General features: G+C 41.4%; 1 protein-coding gene across 3 annotated transcripts in view; it reads left to right on the plus strand.

Moving 5' to 3' along the window:
- GNB1 (G protein subunit beta 1) overlaps positions 1-20,215 on the plus strand; it is a 100,832-nt gene that overhangs the window by 50,137 nt on the left and 30,480 nt on the right. For 2 of the 3 annotated variants that reach the window (XM_077891607.1, XM_077891608.1), the window contains 2 exons: positions 162-210; positions 17,269-17,371. In XM_077891607.1, the coding sequence (XP_077747733.1) occupies positions 17,315-17,371 (57 nt within the window). In that variant the 5' untranslated portion in view covers positions 162-210; positions 17,269-17,314. The remainder of the gene's footprint in view (positions 1-161; positions 211-17,268; positions 17,372-20,215) is intronic. The other variant, XM_077891609.1, reaches the window with a different exon arrangement.

Raw genomic sequence — 20,215 nt, forward strand, 5'->3', positions numbered from 1 at the left:
TCTTTTCCACACGGGAAAGCCAAATACAAAGTAGTAAGTGAAATGATTTGGGACAAGAAATGGTGATAGGGAAGGAATGATTATATACTCCTTCAAATGTATGGAATGTTCCTCGCAACCTGAATGCAATGTATATATAGCCTTTTCTCTGTCTGTTGCAGACAATTTTTCATGCATTGGAGACCAGACCAGAAGCACTTCTGAATTAAGGTAATGTTGATGTAATTGATCCTTGTCAGTCTTTAAAGTACAACGTTTAAATTTCTTCAGGGTTTCTTATTTTTAATGATTTGCTTTTTTTTTTTTTTAGTTTTGCCCATCTCTCTTTTAAGCCTATAGTTGGTGTTCAGAACAGTTGTTCCTGGGAAGCATGTTTTTTTGAAAGGCTCTATCCAGTGTTCAGAAAGAAGCATTAAGGTCCCAGAGATTATGGTTCACATTCTGGATAAGAGCAGAATTTCTCCCAACTTTTTTCATTAGAAAACAGGAGAGCCTTCTTTTCAAATCAGATCTTAGTTAGAATAACAGCAGATGGTAGAGATAAAAGTGAAGCCACGTGATTCAGAAAAAGAGTCCCCATAAATTTGTGTGAAGTGGGAGTGATAAAGCAAATGTGACACAAAGTCAGGGGTCAGTGAATCTAGTTGAGGGTACACAGTTTTTTGTAATTCTTACAACTTTGTAAGTTGAAAGGTTTTTGTTTTTTTTTTTTTTTTTTTTTTTTTTTTTTAAGATTTTATGTATTTGAAAAAGCAAGACTGCACACGCAGGTGGAGGGAGAGGCAGAAGGGGAGGGAGAGGGAACGGGAGAAGAGTCCCAAGCAGACTCTTCCCTGAGGTGGGAGCCCAACATGGGACTTGATCCTCTGACCCTAAGATCACAAACTGAGCTGAAGCCAAGAGCCAGACATTTAACTGAGTGAGCCACCCAGACAGCCCAAGTTGAAAGAATTTTGAGGGATGCTTGGGTGGCTCAGTGCTTGAGTTATCTGCCTTTTGCTCAGCTCATGATCCTGGGATCCCGGGATTGAGTCCCACATTGGGCTCCCTGCATGAAGCCTGCCTCTCCCTCTCCTGTGTCTCTGCCTCTCTGTGTGTGTGTCCCTCATGAATAAATAAATAAAATCTTAAAAAAAAAAAGAATTTTGAAAAGCAAAACTAAATTAGGGGCAACTGGGTGGCTTAGTCGGTTAAGCATCTGTATGTGGCTCAGGTCATGATCCCAGGGTCTTGGGATCGAGCCCCATGTTGGGCCACCTGCTCAGCAGGGAGCCTGCTTCTGCTTCTCCCTCTGTGTGTGCGTGTACACTGTCTCTCAAATAAATAAGTAAAATCTTTAGAAACAAACAAGAAAAAGCAAAACTATATTAAATGACTTCATTGCTTGAACAATTGGTTGTCCCTATGCAGAAGGTGAATTTGGCACCTAGACAAAAAAAGTGAGTCATAGAGCTTAAATATTAACCCTAAACAGAAGATATTGAAGATTGTTAAGACTTTGGGTTTGGCAAAGATTTCTCAATTATGACATCAAAGATATAATCCATAAAGAGAACATTTATAGATTAGACTTTGTCAAGACTAATAAAAGCCTCTGCTCCTTCAAAGACACTGTTAAGAGAATGAAAAGGCAAGCCTCAGGCTGACAGAAAGTGCTAACATGTGACACGTCCTAGATGAGTTGTAGACGGCATAAGTAAAGAACTCTTAAAATTCTTAAAATGCAATGTGAAGGAAGCAAGTGATATGAACAGACACTTCACCAGAGAGTATATAGAGAGATAGCAGATAAGCATGTTTGAAAAGATGGCTAAAATCATTAGCTGTTGTGGGATGGAAATTAAATCCATAAGGAGATACCACTGTCCAGCTCCTTGATGGATCAGCAGGTGATTGCATCCAGTACTGACGAGGACATGCAGGAACCAGACTCTCAGGCACTGCTTTTGGGGTGAAAATGGTGTAAGCACTTAAAAAACAGTTTGACGGTTTCTTAAACTGTTAAGCATATACCTACCATATATGCTCCACTCCTCAGTGTGTCCCAAAGAGAAACGAAAGCAGATGTCCATATAAAGACTTGTACACGCAGTAACATGGCTAAGTGTCAAAATAATGTCAAGTGAACAGAGCCAGACCATAAGAAAGTAGATACGATATGACTCCCATGTACATAAAATTCTGGACGTGCACACTGGTGCAGAGTAACAGAACACAAATGAATGCTGCCTAGAGGAGGGAGTGAGTGGACTCCAGATGGGCACAAGGAAGACTTCTGGGGATAATGGGTAGGTTCATTACCTGAATTGTGTTGGTGGTTTCAGACATGTGTTACGTATTAAATTGTACATATTTATTGTGTGACTTGCACTTCAATGAAGATATTTTATGTTTTAAAAACTAAATGAATGGGGTACCTTGGTGGCTCAGTGGTTGAGCCTTTGGCTCCCGTCATGGTCCCGCATCCCTGCATCTTTGCATTGAGCGTCCTGCTCAGTGGAGTGTCTGCTTCTCCCCCACCCCCCATTCTCTCTGTCTAATAAAGTCTAGGATAAAAAAAACAGGGGGCACCTGGCTGGCTCATGGTTGAGCATCTGCCTTCAACTCAGGTCATGATCCCAGAGTCCTGAGATCGAGTCTCACATCAGGCTCCCCACAGGGAGCCTGCTTCTCCCTCTGCCTGTGTCTCTGCCTCTTTCTTGTCTCTCATGAATAAATAAATAAATATCTTTTAAAAAATAAAAACAAATTAAATAAAAACTAAATGAACAATTAGAAAGTGATGAACCTGGTGAACCCCTCCCTGTTTCACTGGTTGCCACTGTTAATTGTGTTCTTAATTTCTGCAGTGGGGCCTACTCCACTGACAGGTAGTCTGGCAGATAAAGGAAGAAGTAGTTTTCTTAAATCATTTTAGGCCAAAAAATCTTGCTACCACTTTTACAAGTCCTATTTAGTGAGAATTTACTGTAGTTCAATTTTTGATCAAATAGTATGTTCTGGGTTCTTTGTTTAACCCTGGAAGCAAAAAGATGCCAAAAGCTAACGGGGTGAGATACAGAACATGTATATAACAGGTGGTTTTCATGGTGCACCAGACATAGGATTGAGGAGAAAGTCTCACTGGCCATTTCCTGTGATTCCAGAGAGAGAAGTGACCTCAGTGAAGATAATGACTACCTGCTCTCCAACACCAACTCATCCTGATCTTTTCATCTTGTTCCATGAACTGCCCTTCCCCAAGTATTGTACAGTCTCCCACCACTGTTACCCCTGATTGCCACCATCTGCTGGGTGGGTGATTGGTCAGATGATGCATAAGAGGTGATGCCAGAGGGAATGGCATACCGCAGAATGGATGTATGGGAACTGTGTCTCTCTTGGTTTCTGATTGGGAGGACAGGGATTGACTTTGTGGAGGGAGAGCCCAATTCCTGCTTTTCTAGAAAGATGCTGAAGTGAATTCACCCCCAGTTGAGGCTCTCCCATGGGAATGAAGAGATGAGGAAGGGCTCAGTACTCTGCTGGCCACTGTGGTAGTTGGTGGCCAGTGGACAAGTGTGATTGAGGAGCATTTGGAGTGAGGCTAGTCCAAATTGAAATGTAAAATACACACTGGATTTTAAAAACTTAGTATGACACATGAATGTGAAATATCCATTTATAATTGTTTTATTTTTTTATTTTTATTTTTTTTAAATCTTTTTTTTTTTTTTTAATTTTTATTTATTTATGATAGTCACAGAGAGAGAGAGAGAGAGGCAGAGACACAGGCAGAGGGAGAAGCAGGCTCCATGCACCGGGAGCCTGACGTGGGATTCGATCCCGGGTCTCCAGGATCACGTCCTGGGCCAAAGGCAGGCGCCAAACCGCTGCGCCACCCAGGGATCCCTTATAATTGTTTTATATTGTTTACATGTTGGAATAACATTTTTGAGACATTGGTTTAAATAAATATATTATTAAAATTACTGTTAACCTGTTTCTTTTTACTTTTTTAATATGGAGACTAGAAAATGAAAACTTTTTTTTTTTTTTTTTTGAAAACTTTCATATGTGGTTCACATTGTGTTTCTGTTGGACAGCACTGGCAAGCTGATTGAATGAGATATAGGAGCCTGTGAGTGTGGGGGCTTGTGAGTGATATCCAGAAACTCTTACACCTATTGAGGAGGTTCTCCTGAACTGGTGATATTTAGCTGGAAAGCAATTTTAAGATGCTTCCCCTAGAAGTGGAGAAACTAAGATCTCTTACCCCTGATGGAGTGTCTGCAACAGGAAGAAGAAAGGTCTCCACACTATCCAGGTCAGAAGGCTGTCTTGAGGTGTTAACTTCTGTTGCATCAGTGTCAGAGAGCTTGCCCTGGTGGGGTGATAGTGGGTGCAGGTGACAAGAAAGTGAAACTTTTTTTTTAATGGTCCTGTGAACATTGCCAGCTAGTCGGACTGTACAGCGCCTGGCATAGGTAACTCAGGAGGTAGCCTGCAAGCAGAATCGTGGCCTTGCCTTTTGTGACTCCATCCACATCTCTTGTTTACCATGTGTACCATTGATAGGACCTCTTCCTGAGATGGTGAAGACATGTGTGAAGACACAGCATGTGCTCCTGAGTCACAGCTATAACCTGGGAGTAGATTGTAAAACTCCTGTTACTTCAAAGTGCTTAGGTATCCAAGTGGTGAAACCATAGAGACTTTCTGAGTCAGATCCTTAGGAGGACATTTGACTGTCCCTCTTTTAGATACTGATTCCTGAGGACAGAGTTTGTTTTTCACCATGGTGTCCTCTGTCCATAGCAGGTGGTTAATAAACCAATGTGAGTGAGTGAATAAGGTGTTTGTCAAGCAAGGCTAATAGTGCCTCTAGTAAGAGAAGAATTCTAGTTCTTTGAACTCAAACTGGACATGACGCCTGATCAGGAAGCAAGTAGGCTGCGCCTGTTAACCATTGCAACAGAAATGATCTGATGTTGTATCACAGCATTGTTTGATGAAAATGAAGACATATTCAGAAGAAATTAATATATATTGATGACTATGAGTTATGCTTTCAGTTTCTATAATTTTGGGGGTTGATGCAAGCTACGGGCTCTCTGAATTTATAATCAGTTTTGAGAGGAACAGGTTAGGATGGCTCTGCTCACCTAGACATTGGTTCCCTGTGGTGTCAGATCATCTTTGACCCCTGTCAATAGGAATGTATTTATGCAGCCTGTACGTATGTGTTTTTCCTCTCATGGCCTGCTTTTCAAACCGTGGACAGTCCTTGGCCATTGCCTTCAGGTGGGAAGGAAGAATCATGGCAGACTTAGAGGGCAATGTAAAGGCAGTCTGGGCACAGGTGGAGAGTCTCCATGAATGAGCTTATACACCTGGCTCTGGAAGAGGCACATCAGAGGAGCTGCATATTGGGGGCGGAAGGGCTGTTATAAGTTGAGGGATATTTGGCAAGGAGTGGGAGAGTGAAGGATGTCCCTAGAAGCTCCTGGGCAGAGACAAGCCATCATCAGCATGTCGCACTTCCTTTGGCTTCCTGGGACTTGTAGGGCGGGGGCTGGGTAAGAGACCAGTAGTCTCTTCCCCTTCCATGAGACCCCCCCCTCCAGGAGGCAGCACTGCAGAAGAGGCTCTGGATTCAGTTCTCAGACTATCAATTGCTGGGAGGTCCCCAAGGGTCCTCCAGGTTCAGTTTGGTGTTCTGCCAGCTAGAAATATGAAGTGGACAAAGTTTCAAGTTCTTGTCTAGTTCAAGTTTAAATAAGCCTGAGTTTAAAATTATTTAGTACGGATATAAAATAATAAAGTACCTTCTTTCCTGGCCTCTTTGGTCTCCGGCTGCAGACAGTAGATGATGAAGGGGTTGCTGTCATTTGGAAAGTGTTCTGGTAAGCTGCACACATGCCTACCGCTGTGTCTCTGAGGCCTATGGCCTTCAGAAGTCAACCTATGGTAAATGTGGCGGCTCTGCCACACGGAAGGGACCTTGACCTGGAGTATCAAGGCTGAAAGATGGAACTGTTAGGATTAGTCCAGTGAGCCAACTAAAAATTGTGCATTGCAGATTTAGGTCTGGATTCCATGAAGGATCAGCACCTCAACCCAAGAGGACAGCTGTCACGGCACCCAGCTCCTCATAAGGATTTCAACAAGTAGTCACACAATAAGTGTTCTTGTTTAAAAAATTATTGGGAATCCCGGGTGGCTCAGCTGCTTAGCGCCGCCTTCAGCCCAGGGCGTGATCCTGGAGCCGCGGGATCGAGTCCCACGTCAGGGTCCCTGCATGGAGCCTGCTTCTCCCTCTGCCTGTGTCTCTGTCTCTCTCTGTGTGTCTCTCATTAATAAATAAATAAAATATTTTTATTTTTATTTTTATTTTTTAAAATTTTTATTTATTTCTGATAGAGAGAGAGAGAGAGAGATAGGCAGAGACATAGGCAGAGGGAGAAGCAGGCTCCATGCACCGGGAGCCCGATGTGGGATTCAATCCCAGGTCTCCAGGATCGCGCCCTGGGCCAAAGGCAGGCGCTAAACCACTGCGCCACCCAGGGATCCCTAAATAAAATATTTTTTATAGTCATAGGATATAAAATATTTTAGTATAGTCATAGGATACAGTTAACCCTTGGGTGACGTGCCAATCCCCCAGTTCGTGCGTTGATAATCCGCATATAACTTCTGAGTTTCCAAACACATAACTACTGAGAGCCCACAGTTGACCAGAAGCCTTACGGACAAGTTAATTAACACATACTCTATATATGTGTTATATACTGTATTCTTAGAATAAAATAAGCTAGAGAAAAGAGAACATTACTAAGGAAATTACAGGAAAGTGAAAATATATTTACAGTACTGCCCAGCATTTTATTTATATATTTATTTTTAAGATTTTAGTTATTTATTTGAGAGAGAGCACAAGCAGGGGAGAAAGGGAGAAGCAGGCTCCCTGCTGAGCAGGGAGCTTGGTGCAGGGGCTCGATCCCAGGACACCAGGGTCCTGACCTGAGCCAAAGGCAGATGCCCAACCCACTGAACCACCCAGGCGCCCTCTGTATATTTTTTTAAGAGTGATTTATTTATTTTAGAGAGGGAGAATGTGCAAGCAGGGGGAAGGGCAGAGGAAGAGGGAGAAGCAGACTCCCCACTGAGTAGGAAGCCCATCACAGGACTCAATCCCAGGTCCCTGGGATCATGACCTGAGCTGAAGGCAGACACTTAACCAACTGAGCCATCCAGGTGCCATAGATTGAATTTAAATATGTTCTGAAGTATAAATTCTTTATTTTTTTTAAAAAAGATTTTATTTATTTATTCATGAGAGACAGAGAGGGAGGCAGAGACACAGGGAGAGGGAGAAGCAGGCTCCATGCAGGGAGCCCGACATGAGACTCGATCCCGGGTCGCCAGGATCACACCCTGGGCTGAAGGCGGCGCTAAACCGCTGAGCCACCTGGGCTGCCCTGAAGTATAAATTCTTTAAAGTATTTTTTAAATGTAGCATTGCATGGCAGCTTGTATATAATTTGCACGTATAGGTAAAAATAGTGTCTTCTGAGTAATGGGTTTATTTTATTTTATTTAAGATTTATTTATGATAGACCTAGAGAGAGAGAGGGAGGCAGAGACACAGGAGGAGGGAGAAGCCGGCTCCATGCCGGGAGCCCGATGCGGGACTCGATTCCGGGACTCCAGGATTGCGCCCTGGGCCAAAGGCTGGCGCCAAACCGCTGAGCCACCCAGGGATCCCCTGAGTAATAGGTTTAAAGGGATGTTGCTAAAAAATAAAATTAAGAAAAAAATAAAGGAATCTTCAATTTGTAATTATTGATATTGCCACTTCAGTCAAGCACATCTCTGTGTTTAGAGGGGGTAGGGGTATCTTACAAAACTGATTTGTCTTGCTTTTGGTTGTAAGAGAAACTGCTCTACAATCTCCATAGAGCTGGATTACTTTCTTCTTGTTGCCAGGTGCGTGGTTGATTTTTGTCAGACAGTTCTTTTTGGTGCACATAGGCTCTATTATGACTCCTCACTTGAACATTGGCAGAGAGCTGGAAAATTGGGGGCGTGTGTGTCAGAGTGGTGTTGCAGCTGTTCACAGGGCAGCAGGCTTTTTCACTACATTGGTGTCAGGGTTGAGCACAGACTTCTAGAAGGACACGTTAGGTTCCCAAAAATTCAGTTTAAGTATGAGTGGCATTTGGCTACTGGTAACTTCATGAATTATCTATGAAGGTTTTGTTGACATTTGAAAAGTGTAAGAACTTTTATTTTTGAAAGGTAGTAAACTGAAGTGAGTGAGGTTCCTCCTGTTTTCTAAAATGTCAGCTGGGGACCCAGGGGCGGTCAGATTCTTTGTAGGGCTAATAGGTACATTCAGCATATGTAGAGATGGTTTCTTACGTGTTATTTTTCTGTTTACAGAAAAGATGATTGTTGTATGAATTTATTTCTACTGAGGATGATTAAGTTTTTTACTTTGTCCTAATGCTTTAGGGGATGTGCTTTAAAATGGGGTTAAGCAGTAAATTAAGAAAATTAAACTCCATTGTCCTTAAATGTAAAGTGTGCAAAGGAGAAGTTGCTTGTGTAGCATTATCTAATAGTAAGCATTTAAGTAGGGGGCTGTTTAAAATTTGCATCAGAAAATTGAGAAGCAGGGAAATCTGAGGAGACATCCGAGATGTTGAGGGCAGACTATTTAAATATACTGCATCCTAATAGAGTACTTTTCAAATAATATGTAAAAGTTTGCTGGATCGTTAAACCAGAGCCAAATGAGGGTGTAATACGTGGTTGCATTTCCTTTCTGTATCTTCATTACCATCTGGTTCCCTATATAAAAACTAGTTATGGTTTACTTTTTATTTCATTGAATATTCTGGTATCTGATACTTTATAGAAGCTGATTTGGTGGTAATATATCATCAAAATAATACTATTTTTTATCACTTTTGAAACATGGATATATAAGCCTCTAAGGTTGACCATTCTGTTGTTCAGACATATTTGGGAATTACTGGGATTGAGTCCTTCTCAAAACCGGCTGAAGTGGCAGGCAGTCTGTGTCATTGCAGGAAAAAGTCTGAGGACACTGCATGATCTCCCTGGAGGATGCCTGTGTTCCCAGACTTTTTTTTTTTTTTTAAGTTTTATTTATTTAGGGTGTCTGGGTGGCTCAGTCTGTTAAATGTCTGCATTCGGCTCAGGTTGTGATCCCAGGGTTCTGGGATTGAGCCCCATATTGGGCTCCCTACTCCACAAGGAACCTGCTTCTCCCTCTTACTCTGCCTGCCACTCCTGCTTGTGCACTCACTCTCTCTGTAAAAAACAAAACAAAAAACTTTTTTTTTTTTTTTAAGATTTTATTTGTCAGAGAGAGAGAGAGCAGAGGTGGGGGGCAGAAGAAGAGGGAGAGAGAATCCCAAGCAGACCCTGTGCCCAGCGTAGAGCTTAGTGTGGGGCTCCATTCCACAACTCAGAGATCATGACTCAAACCAAAATCAAGAGTCAGTCAGTCAATTGACTTAGCCCCCCAGGTGCCCCTGTGCTTCCAGACTTCTAAATCAAGAGGCTTATGACAGATTTAACATAGGTTTATAATACAGTCAGACCATACCAGGAAATACTGACTTTGAAAAAATGTATTATGGGAATGTTCAAACGTAGATAAAAAAACATGTAATCACTCATCTCCAACATTTACATTATTTTTCTAATTTTGTTTAATCTTCTCCCTCCTTCCTTCCTTTTTATCTTGGAGTATTTTATTTTTATTTTCTTTAAATATATTTTTTTAAATTTATTCATGAAAGAGACAGGCAGAGACACAGGCAGAAGGAGAAGCAGGCTTGGGATCATGACCTGAGCTGAAGGCAGACACAACGACTGGAGCCACCCAGGTGCCCCTATTCTGGAGTATTTTAAAGCACATCCCAAAATCACATCATTTCACGCATAAGTAAGGAATATTTCTAACACTATGGACTTTATTCCCACTGTGACACCAAACAAAGGAATAGCAACTCTTTCGTGCCACCAAACACCCAAACCAGATTCAGATTTTCTGATTTTCTCTAAAATGTGTATGTTTAGGGATGCCTGGGTGGCTTAATGGTTGAGCATCTGCCTTTGGCTCAGGGCGTGATCCTGGGGTCCCGAGATCAAGTCCCATATTGGGCTTCCTGCATGGAACCTGCTTCTCTCTCTGCCTGTATCTCTGCCTCTCACTCTCTCTCTCTCTGTTTCTCATGAATAAATAAACACTTAAAAAAAATAAAGTGTGTATATTTGGATTTTGAATAAGATCCATCATCTAACATTAAAAAAAAACCTTTTAATGAAAAGTTGAAGTAAATACAAAAGTTAATAGTATAGGAACTTCATCATCAAACTACAACAATAACCAACTCACAACCAATCTTGTTTTATATATATGCCTTTGCCTGTTTTCCTCCTTTTTGGTTGTTGTAAAGCAAACTTCATTTGAAGTTTTCTTAGATATGTTGCTGTATACTTCTAAGTGACAGCAAAGGCTGTGGATAAGTCCTGGATGGAGTGTCCACAGTGTACGACACTGTGGATTTGCTCAGGCATATCACTTGTTTACTGAGCCTGGTGTCCTTGTTCTGCTTTGTGCTGCTCCCCGTTTTGTCAGGGCAGTAAGAGTGTAACATAAGGAGAGTTTATGTACTTTCTATTGCCCTTTAGATTTGCATGGTTGTAATTTGGAGATTAACTTGGATTTGGGAATGAATGAAAAATAGAAAAACTGATGAAATTGATTTAAATTCCTCATGCAAATGCCTTTCTCTCAAAATGCTTCTTCAACTTTGAGTTGTGGTACTTTTGTGGCTGAGCTAGTTAGCCACCTTCTGCTTCATGTGATGGTTGTTCAGTGGGGCTGGTTTTGATTTATGAAGTTTCAGAGATGTGTGAACATTGTGGGAAATCTCACAAACATAGTCTGGGAGTACTAGAAGAGGAAGTTGATAGAGGGAGCTGGTGCCACTCAATGTCAGTTGCAGGGAGAAAGAGAAGAGAAGAGATCCACTGGCCCTGCAACTCAGCCAGTGAGAAGCCATCATTATGCTGAACCCCTGCTTCTCTCCAGGGGACGTTCATTCAAAACAACCCTCCCAGGTTCCTCCTTTCCTGTATTTGTTGGACTTGCCTTTGGATTTGCTGTGGCTTGCTTGTCCGGAATTGGCAATTCTCTGTTGTTCCCCAGTAAACCCATCTTTTGGTGGTAAAATAGCAGTTTTATTTTAAAGGTTAACAGGTGCTACTGCTGTTACGTTTCAGTGTAGCACCACCATGGCCCAGGGGTATGCCAGTTGGCTAATGTCTTGGGCTGCCCTCTCTTTGCCTGTGAAACCACATGTATGCATTGTGGCTGCTCTGTTGAAAGGTAAGTATACTTCATAGTCTAATTGCTGAAAGGCTTATGGAGCACTTTCTAGCTGTCTCATTTAATTTTCATTTCAGCTCTGTGGATGTAGATAACACCATTCCCAGACGGACCAGACTGAAAAGTGATCTAATGTCACAATTCTTTGTATGTGGCAGGACCAAAACTTGGAATCATTTTTTTATATAATCACCCCATTTTGTCATTAACAAACTTGGAGCCTGAATGTCATTGTTAGTGACTGTGGGGTGCTGGGGGCACCCTTGAAGTTCTTCCCATACCTTACTGGGGTCTCTGAGAGGGAAGTGAAGCGATGGGGGCCACCAGAAGCATGGTATATTGCAAATGTGAAGTATTTGAATAAAAAATTTGTGTTAACACTTTGACTTACAAAGGTACGTTGGATTTAATCTAAATTAGGGTAGATCATATATTTTTAAGTTATTTAAATTTCTATGAAAAGTATATCTAGAATAGAAGTTCTAAATAAAAGCTAATGGCAATGTGGGTCATAAAGAACAGATGTGAGGCTCTCAGCAGGTCCTGTCTTAGTGGATTAGACTGGTGAATGCACTGAGTCAGCAAGGCCAGAGCTTAGCTACGACTTTGGCACGGGAGAAGAGAAGGAGCCCAGGCCCTGGGAACCTGATGGTGGGGCTTTCAGAAGGCTCTGGGGATCTAAGGATAGTGAAGAGAAAAGCATAGTGACTCCATGTAAGTAAGACTTTTAAAATGTACATATTTTTTTTGTCCGAGTAACATAAACTGTGTTAATCAATGCCTGGAAAATGAAGAGGAAAATATGGCCAATAATCTAACAAAATGCTATTAGTCTTTTTAAATGTCTTTTTTATACTAAAATATATTTTTAATCTTGTAAAATAGCTAAGATTATTACACACAACTTTGATTTTGATTTAATATATGTCAGGCATTTTTCCAGGTGTTTATTCCATCTTCGTTATTGTTCTTAGCAATATGTAATAGTTCTTTCAGTTAAAAGTTAACATCAAGTAGTTTTGTTTTTAAAACTGAAAAGTATGGGCAAAATAATATGAACACTTCTTGGTTTCAGGGCCCAGATAACCTGTTAACATTTTTTTTTTTTAAAGATAAAGTATATGCATAAAAGTGTGAAAAGTAAAAGCTGCCCCACTATTCCTTTTTTTTTTTTTAAAGATTTTATTTACTTATTCATGAGAGACACACAGAGAGAGGTAGAGACACAGGCAGAGGAATAAGCAGGGTCCCTATGAGGAGCCCCATGTGGGACTTGATCCCAGGACCTTGGGATCACAACCTGAGCCAAAGGCAGATGCGCAACCACTGAGCCACCCAGGCATCCCCCACTATTCCTATCATTCTCTGAAAACAACCACTATTAACATTTTCTCACATGCAGAGAAGAAACATTCCTCTCATTAGCATAGATGTTTATCCTTTTTAGGTCCACAAAGAGCAACTCGTCATCATTTATACTCTGTTCTGTACTTTGTCTATTTACTGTGTCCTCATAGAAGAGCATTTGGGGTAAGCTTTTAATTTATGGGGTTAGAACGTTTTTTGCTTCTTCTTATTTGCACTCTATTTGAGTATGTGTGCTCCTTTCTGTCTGTGGGCTGCCAGTTTCGCTTTGGAGGAGCATTGACCACCTGGTTTTCTGTGTTGTCCAGCCTCTTCATGCTCAGGCTCTAGTGCTGGGTCAGTGTCCATTGGCTTCGAGCAGAGAATGTGCACACATATCTCATCAAGGAGGTCCTAGACAGTGCCCACTCAGGGGCAGGAAGGCCAGGGTGCTGGAGATCCTGAGTGATGAAAGATCACTTTCATCAGTGAAAGTCCATCTATCTATAAAAAAAACCTTTTTATCTATTTATAAAAAAAAACCCTTCTTTTCCAGATTCGATTTCAGAAAATACACCTTTGACATGGAGAATAGAGAATGTAATTTAAAAAAATTTTCAGATGTTTAACTAGGTTTCTCTTTCTCACCCAGCCAATAGTATAGATTAAATAGGGTCTTACAGGACATTTATTTTTATTGCTAGTAGCCGTAGGAATACCTGTTTTCTTAAGAATGAACAAATGGGGATTTTGAGTCTTTCTGTTGAGACTCAAATGTAGACACTGATTATAAAGGGATCTGTAATTAAAAGGTAGCATTAATAATTTATGCTATTTACTGATAAAAGAGAAATAGATCTGGTTTTGTTCTCTTTGCTCGTGAGTGAAGACTCAAGTCAGCAAGTATTGGTATGTTGCTTCTGAAATTCTGTGGAGTACTGAGTTCAATGGATCTTCTCGTTTTAAAGACACTTAGGTTTTCTTTTTTCTTTAATTTTTTTAAAGATTTATTTATTTATTTATTTATGATAGAGAGGGAGAGAGAGAGAGAGAGAGGCAGAGACACAGGAGGAGGGAGAAGCAGGCTCCATGCCAGGAGCCCGACGTGGGACTCGATCCCGGGACTCCAGGTTCGGGCCCTGGGCCAAAGGCAGGCGCTAAACCGCTGAGCCACCCAGAGATCCCCAGACACTTAGGTTTTCAATTAATTCATTTCTCTAGTTTAGAACAGTACAGCTGGGTGATGATTATCCTGATTGAATCCCGTATCAGGCTCTCTGCTCAGCAAGGAGCCTGCTTCTCCCTTGTCCTCTGCCCCCTACTTGTGCTTTGCGTGCTCTCTCTCTCTAGTGCACTCTCTCTCTCAAATAAATACATAAAATCTTAAAAAAAATAAAACTGATAATCTAAGATTTTATTTATTTTAGAGAGAAAGTGAGAGTGCTCATACGAGTCAGGGGAGGGGCAGAGGGAGAGATATTCTCAAGTAGACTCCCCACGGAGTACGGAGCCCCACATGGGACCCAGAAATTATGACCTGAGCTGAAACCAAGAGTTGGACGCTCAAACGACTGAGCCACCCAGGCACCACCATCCTCTTAAAAATACTTATTTAGGGCAGCCCAGATGACTCGGCGGTTTAGTGCTGCCTTCAGCCCAGGGTGTGATCCTGGAGACCTGGGATTGAGTCTCATGTCGGGTTCCCTGCATGTAGCCTGCTTTTCCCTCTGCCTGTGTCTCTGCCTCTCTCTCTCTGTGTCTCTCATGAATGAATAAATAAAATCTTTAAAAATAAAAAAAAAAGTATTTATAAAATTTAACAATTCAGTTTTCACCTCATGACAACCATTAGCTGTTATTTTTCTTCAACATTGATTTTGGAAGGATTGAATTCAGTTTTCACCTCATGACAACCATTAGCTGTTATTTTTCTTCAACATTGATTTTGGAAGGATTGAATAAAGTGGCTTTTTATTTTTATATATTTATTTATTTTAAAGATTCCATTTATTTATTCATGAGAGAGAGAGAGGCAGACACACAAACAGAGGGAGAGGCAGGCTCCGTGCAGGGAGCCGGATGTAGGACTTGATCCCGGGACTCCAGGATCCCACCCTGGGCCAAAGGCAGTCACTAAACCGCTGAGCCACCCAGGGATCCCCTGAATAAAGTGGCTTTACGGACCTTCTTTACCATGAGGGGTAGGGTGGTGTTGCTGGAATAAGACTACCCCCAACCCTGCATAATTGTGTGTGAGGTGTAATAGGATTACATATAAATGTGTGTGAGTGGTGGTAGGATGTCCTGGCTGGCAGAAAGAACACAAAGCAGTCCGTAAACTCAGAGGACACATCATCACAGCTTTTTGTTTTAAAAATTATCTTGTATTTTCTTGGCACTGTGACTGTTGCATACCTTAATATTCTAGTATATGTGCTGCCGAAGCGAGCACTACCTTAATATTCATAAATTGCAATTCTGAAAAAAAATTTTAAAAAAAATTGCAATTCTGAAGAGTTTGTATATGAAGACTGGAGAGAGTATTAACCATGATATTACAGGGATAAAGTGTCTGCAGTGTAGCCTCTCCTACATCAAGCTTCAGCAGTGCTCCTTTTGGTGAGATATTCTTTGAAGCTTTCTACATGCTTCCAGCATCCACTTAAAATTATGCCTTTAGAAACAACTATTTTGGTCAAAAATATTTCTGAAACTGTGTCACCGTGTATCGCCTTCCCAGAGGTGCCTTCACATCCCATCCTGTCCCGATAAGGCCTTTCCTGATGGTTCTACAGACTTTGATTGAAGGTCAGTGCTAGCAACTTGAGATTGCTTTCTGGAGATTTCAGCATGCACCGCAATCACCCCTCTGCCTCCTGCCTGTCCTGTTTTGTAGCTGTGAACAGGCAGCATAGCTGAAAGCAATAACTAACAAACACACTTTTTAAATATATTCCTTATTGGCAAAGGTATTTTTGTTTTCATCAGTAAGTATACATTAAGTTTCTGTAATGTAAGCCAGGTAAATTTATTTGAATGCTTTTGTGCAGAGTAGGGAAGTTTATCTAGTAACTCTTAACAAATAATGCTTCCTGGGTCCTCCAGACAATTTCCCCGAACCATTTCAATCTCAAGAAAATAGCTATTGTTAAATTAAGTATCTGGTGTATATAATATTAACTCTGTCAGTTTTGCATAAAATCTCTGATATGTGTTTGCATTGGGTGTTGAGGCCCTTGGATAAGCAATATTTGCATGTAGGAGCTCATTGTAGTCTTAAGTGATTAAGAGAGGTTGGGGGATCCCTGGGTGGCTCAGCGGTTTAGCACTTGCCTTTGGCCCAGGGCGTGATCCTGGAGTCCCGGGATCGAGTCCTGTGTCGGGCTTCCGGCATGGAGCCTGCTTCTCCCTCCTCCTGTGTCTCTGCCTCTCTCTCTTTCTCTCTCTCTCTCTCTCTCTCTCTGTCTATCATAAATAAATAAATAAATCTTTTTTTTTTTTTTAAAGAGAGGTTGGGGGATCCCTGGGTGGCGCAGCGGTTTGGCGCCTGCCTTTGGCCCAGGGCGCGATCCTGGAGACCCAGGATCGAATCCCACGTCGGGCTCCCGGTGCATGGAGCCTGCTTCTGCCTCTGCCTGTGTCTCTGCCTCTCTCTCTCACTGTGTGCCTATCATAAATAAATAATAATAATAAAAAAATAAAAATAAAGAGAGGTTGGTAATTTTATCTTCAGCTTTGTGATACACTGGTCATAATTACCACTGATTTAACAGTCAGAAATGCAAACCCTGATTACCACATTCCCTTTAGAAAATAAGTGTCTAGCTTAAAGGGTGATTTTATTTTGAGTCTGATTTCAGGAACACTGTTTCATGAGACCGGGTTAGGGGTACTTCTACTGAGCCTAATTTGGTCTATGCCTGTAAGGATGGAGTTACTGCTTCTGAGTTTACTGGGATCTCAGGGCCCATTTTGGTGGGAGAGTGAGATGTCCCTGACCCAGAGGCTTGCTGGATACCACGCTGAGTCCTTTCAGAATTGCTCTGTAAACATTCTGACATCCTCTGTGGGGATCACGGATTCAAGATTGTCAACATGGTATTGAGGTACTGGGTTGTCAAGTTGCCACTCTGCTCGTTTCCTGAACTTGACTATCCCTGGTTTTCTGTAAGAGAGATCTTCTAGATCTTCTGTCAGTCTTATGTTCTTGGGTTTATAATGAGACTCTGATCCTTCATGAAAAATGCTTATCAGATTTTTCCTTTTTTAGCCCCCCACCGTCTATTGAGTGGTCTGTTAGACATTGTCATTGTAAAAGCTAGTGGATGATAGTCATATTTTATTAATCCAGCCCTTGGTAGGCACTTTAGAAGTTCTGATGAATGCTTAAGAAAAGTGCTCTGACCTCTAATAAAATTACAGCTCTTAAAATCCCAATTTCCTTTTGTTGTCTGCTTTCCTAAGTTACTCAACCATTGTTTATTAATTTTTTTATGCTTGTATTTCTGTTTCAGATCTCAGATTCCTTGAGTTGGTATTGAAGAGCACTAGGAACTGAAGATGAGTGAACTTGACCAGTTACGGCAGGAGGCTGAGCAGCTTAAAAACCAAATTAGGGTAGGTAGCACATGTGTGCTTAGCTTATTTTATAAATCATTTGGATTTCAGATGAGATGTTTATCTGTTTTGGGAAAGGTGGATTTCAAAATAAGTATTCAGTGTTTTGGATTGAAACTGAATTTTCACTGGCCCAGGATTTGCTAATTAGAACCAGATATTTGGCCTAACACATGGTTTTCAGGGTTTTGTTTTCCAGTATATAGTTAATACCTACAATGTTTTCATAGAATTTGTAAATGTCTCTCTATATATTATTTTCTTAACCTTGGGAATTCATTCATGACATTATTTTGGTCACTATGTAGAATGTAGTGTTTGCTTCCCTCCCTTGTGACTGTTGAGGACAGGAAACTTGTTTAAAAAAAAGAGTATTAACAACGATGGTGGAAGGTGTCTCAGGTGTGCCCAGGGTATCCAAGGATCCTGGGTTGGATGCTGGCACCTGCAAGTTTACGTAGGCTGTTAAATGAGAGCAGGCACATCTAGCCGGAGATACAAACACCTACATGTCATTTAGCCACCCTGTACAACAAGTAGCTCCCAGAGTTCTACAGCTTTTAATCCCAGCCTGTCACTGGTGTGTGATGTCCCCCTGTAGAGCCCATGCACTTCTGAAAAGGCAGGACTGGGAGGGATCTGAAGTCATGGATTCTGTTCTCCCATTTTGTGAGACAGTACTTGAAATGAACACTTTCTAGAGAAACATTAAATACAAGTACTTGTACCTGTTCTCACACTGTTTATAAGAAGACTAAGAAAAGGAGGGGTGGACCCCCAGAAAAACCATCCTGAGGACATTGAGGCAGATTTATGTCCATTTGATGAAGGGGCTTCTCAGGCCCAGCTCTTCTCAGAGCATCATTTTTTAGTATGTGTCTAAATAGCAGTTTATTTTTCTGAGTCCACTGTAAGGATGGAGCCCAATCCCTTTCAAAAGGACCAGCTCTGTGTTCAGAAAGCCTGGTGATAACTGGGGAAAGGAGCCTCAGCATCAGGGTAGCCAAGTTTTTTTTTTTAAGCTTGAGAAAAGATAATGAATTTTTTAAAGATCTACAGCCAAGAGAAAACAAAGTGTCTTTCAGGTTTTAAATCCTAACATTCAAATGATTGGATATAGCTCAATAAAAATAAGGAAGACTTGGTGTCTTTAGTGGTTTGCTCTGATCAGACTTGTTTAATATGGCTGTCTACCTTCCAGAATATAGAAATCAGAATTTTGTTTTTCTAGTAGCTATAAATTATTATTTAGAAGTTGTTCTTAGTGGATTTGGATCTGTTCATGGCAGATAAAGGAGGTTTGTGTGGCATAGGTGAAAGAGATCCAAGTTTTGGGGGGTGGGGGAGAAAGCCTGAGAGTTAATGTTATATATCTTTTCCCACTTTGTAGAGCCAGTTATACTGTGAACTGCAGGCCATCCTCCCAGGAGACAGGGCTATCCTGTAGCCAGCTGTGGGGTTTGAAAGTGTGAATAGAGGGGCGCCTGGCTGGCACAGTCGGGGAAGCATGTGACTCTTGGTCTGGGGGTTGTGAGTTTGAACCCCACCTTGGATAGAAAGATTACTTAAAATCTAGAAAAAATTAAAAATAAAAATGTGAAAAATATGTGGAATCCATTTTTAATAGATGTAGCCAGGTTAGTCAGAAGAGCATGCAACTCTTGATCTCAGGGTTGTAAGATCGAGTCCCATGTTGGATATAGAGATTACTTAAAAACAAAATCTTTTTGTTATTACTTATTTTTTAAAAAGATTTTTATTTATTTGTTTATTTGTTTATTTATTTGAAAGAGAAAGAGTGCATGCACTCTTGAGTGGGAAGGAGGGGCAGAGGGAGAAACAGACCCCCCACTGAGTAGGGAGCCCTTGCAGGGCTCTGTCCCAGGACCCTGAGATCATGACCCCAAGCCAAAGGCAGACTTCCAATCAAGTAAAAATAGGTGTTTTTATTATTTCACATTCCTTTTTTTATACCAAGCCTTGAGATTTCAGTGTGTCCTACAGTGAACGACAGGCCTCAGCTTGTCTTGCTAGATTTCATGTTCTTGTGGCTCCACTCTGGACCATCCTGAGGATTGCTCCTGAACTGCAGCCTTCTGTACACCCACCAGCCCAGGCCAGTCTCAGGAGCTAAGTAAGTCTGTGCTGGTTTCTTTTTACAGCACAGGGTCGGACAGCAAAGTCTATTGCACCAAATAGGTGACTTTCTTTCAGAAAGAAAAAATTAAAAAAAAAAATACCCTTTTTTTCCTGAATGCCCAAGAAATACATACTTGTTAAAGAATGCAGGGAACAGGAAATCAAACAAGCAGTAGTGGATGATTCTAAGAGGCTTTGGTTTTATTTATTTATTTATTTATTTACTTGCTTATTTATTTATTTATTGATGAGAGAGAGAGAGGCAGGGACACAGGCAGAGGGAGAAGCAGGCTCCATGCAGGGAGCCCGACCTGGGACCCCAGGATCATGCCCTGGGCTGAAGGCAGGCGTTAAACCACTGAGCCACCCAGGGATCCCCCGAGGCTTTGGTTTTCTTAGATTTTTTTTTTTTTTTTTTTAAGCTGAAAGATGCAAGGACCATCTCATCCCATTATTTATTTCTTTATGAATGCATGCATGCAGGCTCCACATTCAGTGTGGAGCCCGGCACGGGACTTGAACTTGCAAACCTGTAATCAAGAGCTGAGCTGAGATCAAGAGTTGGGCATTTAACTGACTGAGCCACTGAGGCAGCCCTCTTCCCACTTTAGATTGTGAGGGAACACATTTTCAAAAAGATACTGATCAAGCCATTGCATGACTTAAAGTACATGAGCTAATTGATGGATTATAGAAAAACTCGGA

The sequence above is a fragment of the Canis aureus genome, chromosome 3 (assembly GCF_053574225.1).
Source record: "Canis aureus isolate CA01 chromosome 3, VMU_Caureus_v.1.0, whole genome shotgun sequence".
Classification (NCBI taxonomy): Eukaryota; Metazoa; Chordata; class Mammalia; order Carnivora; family Canidae; genus Canis; species Canis aureus.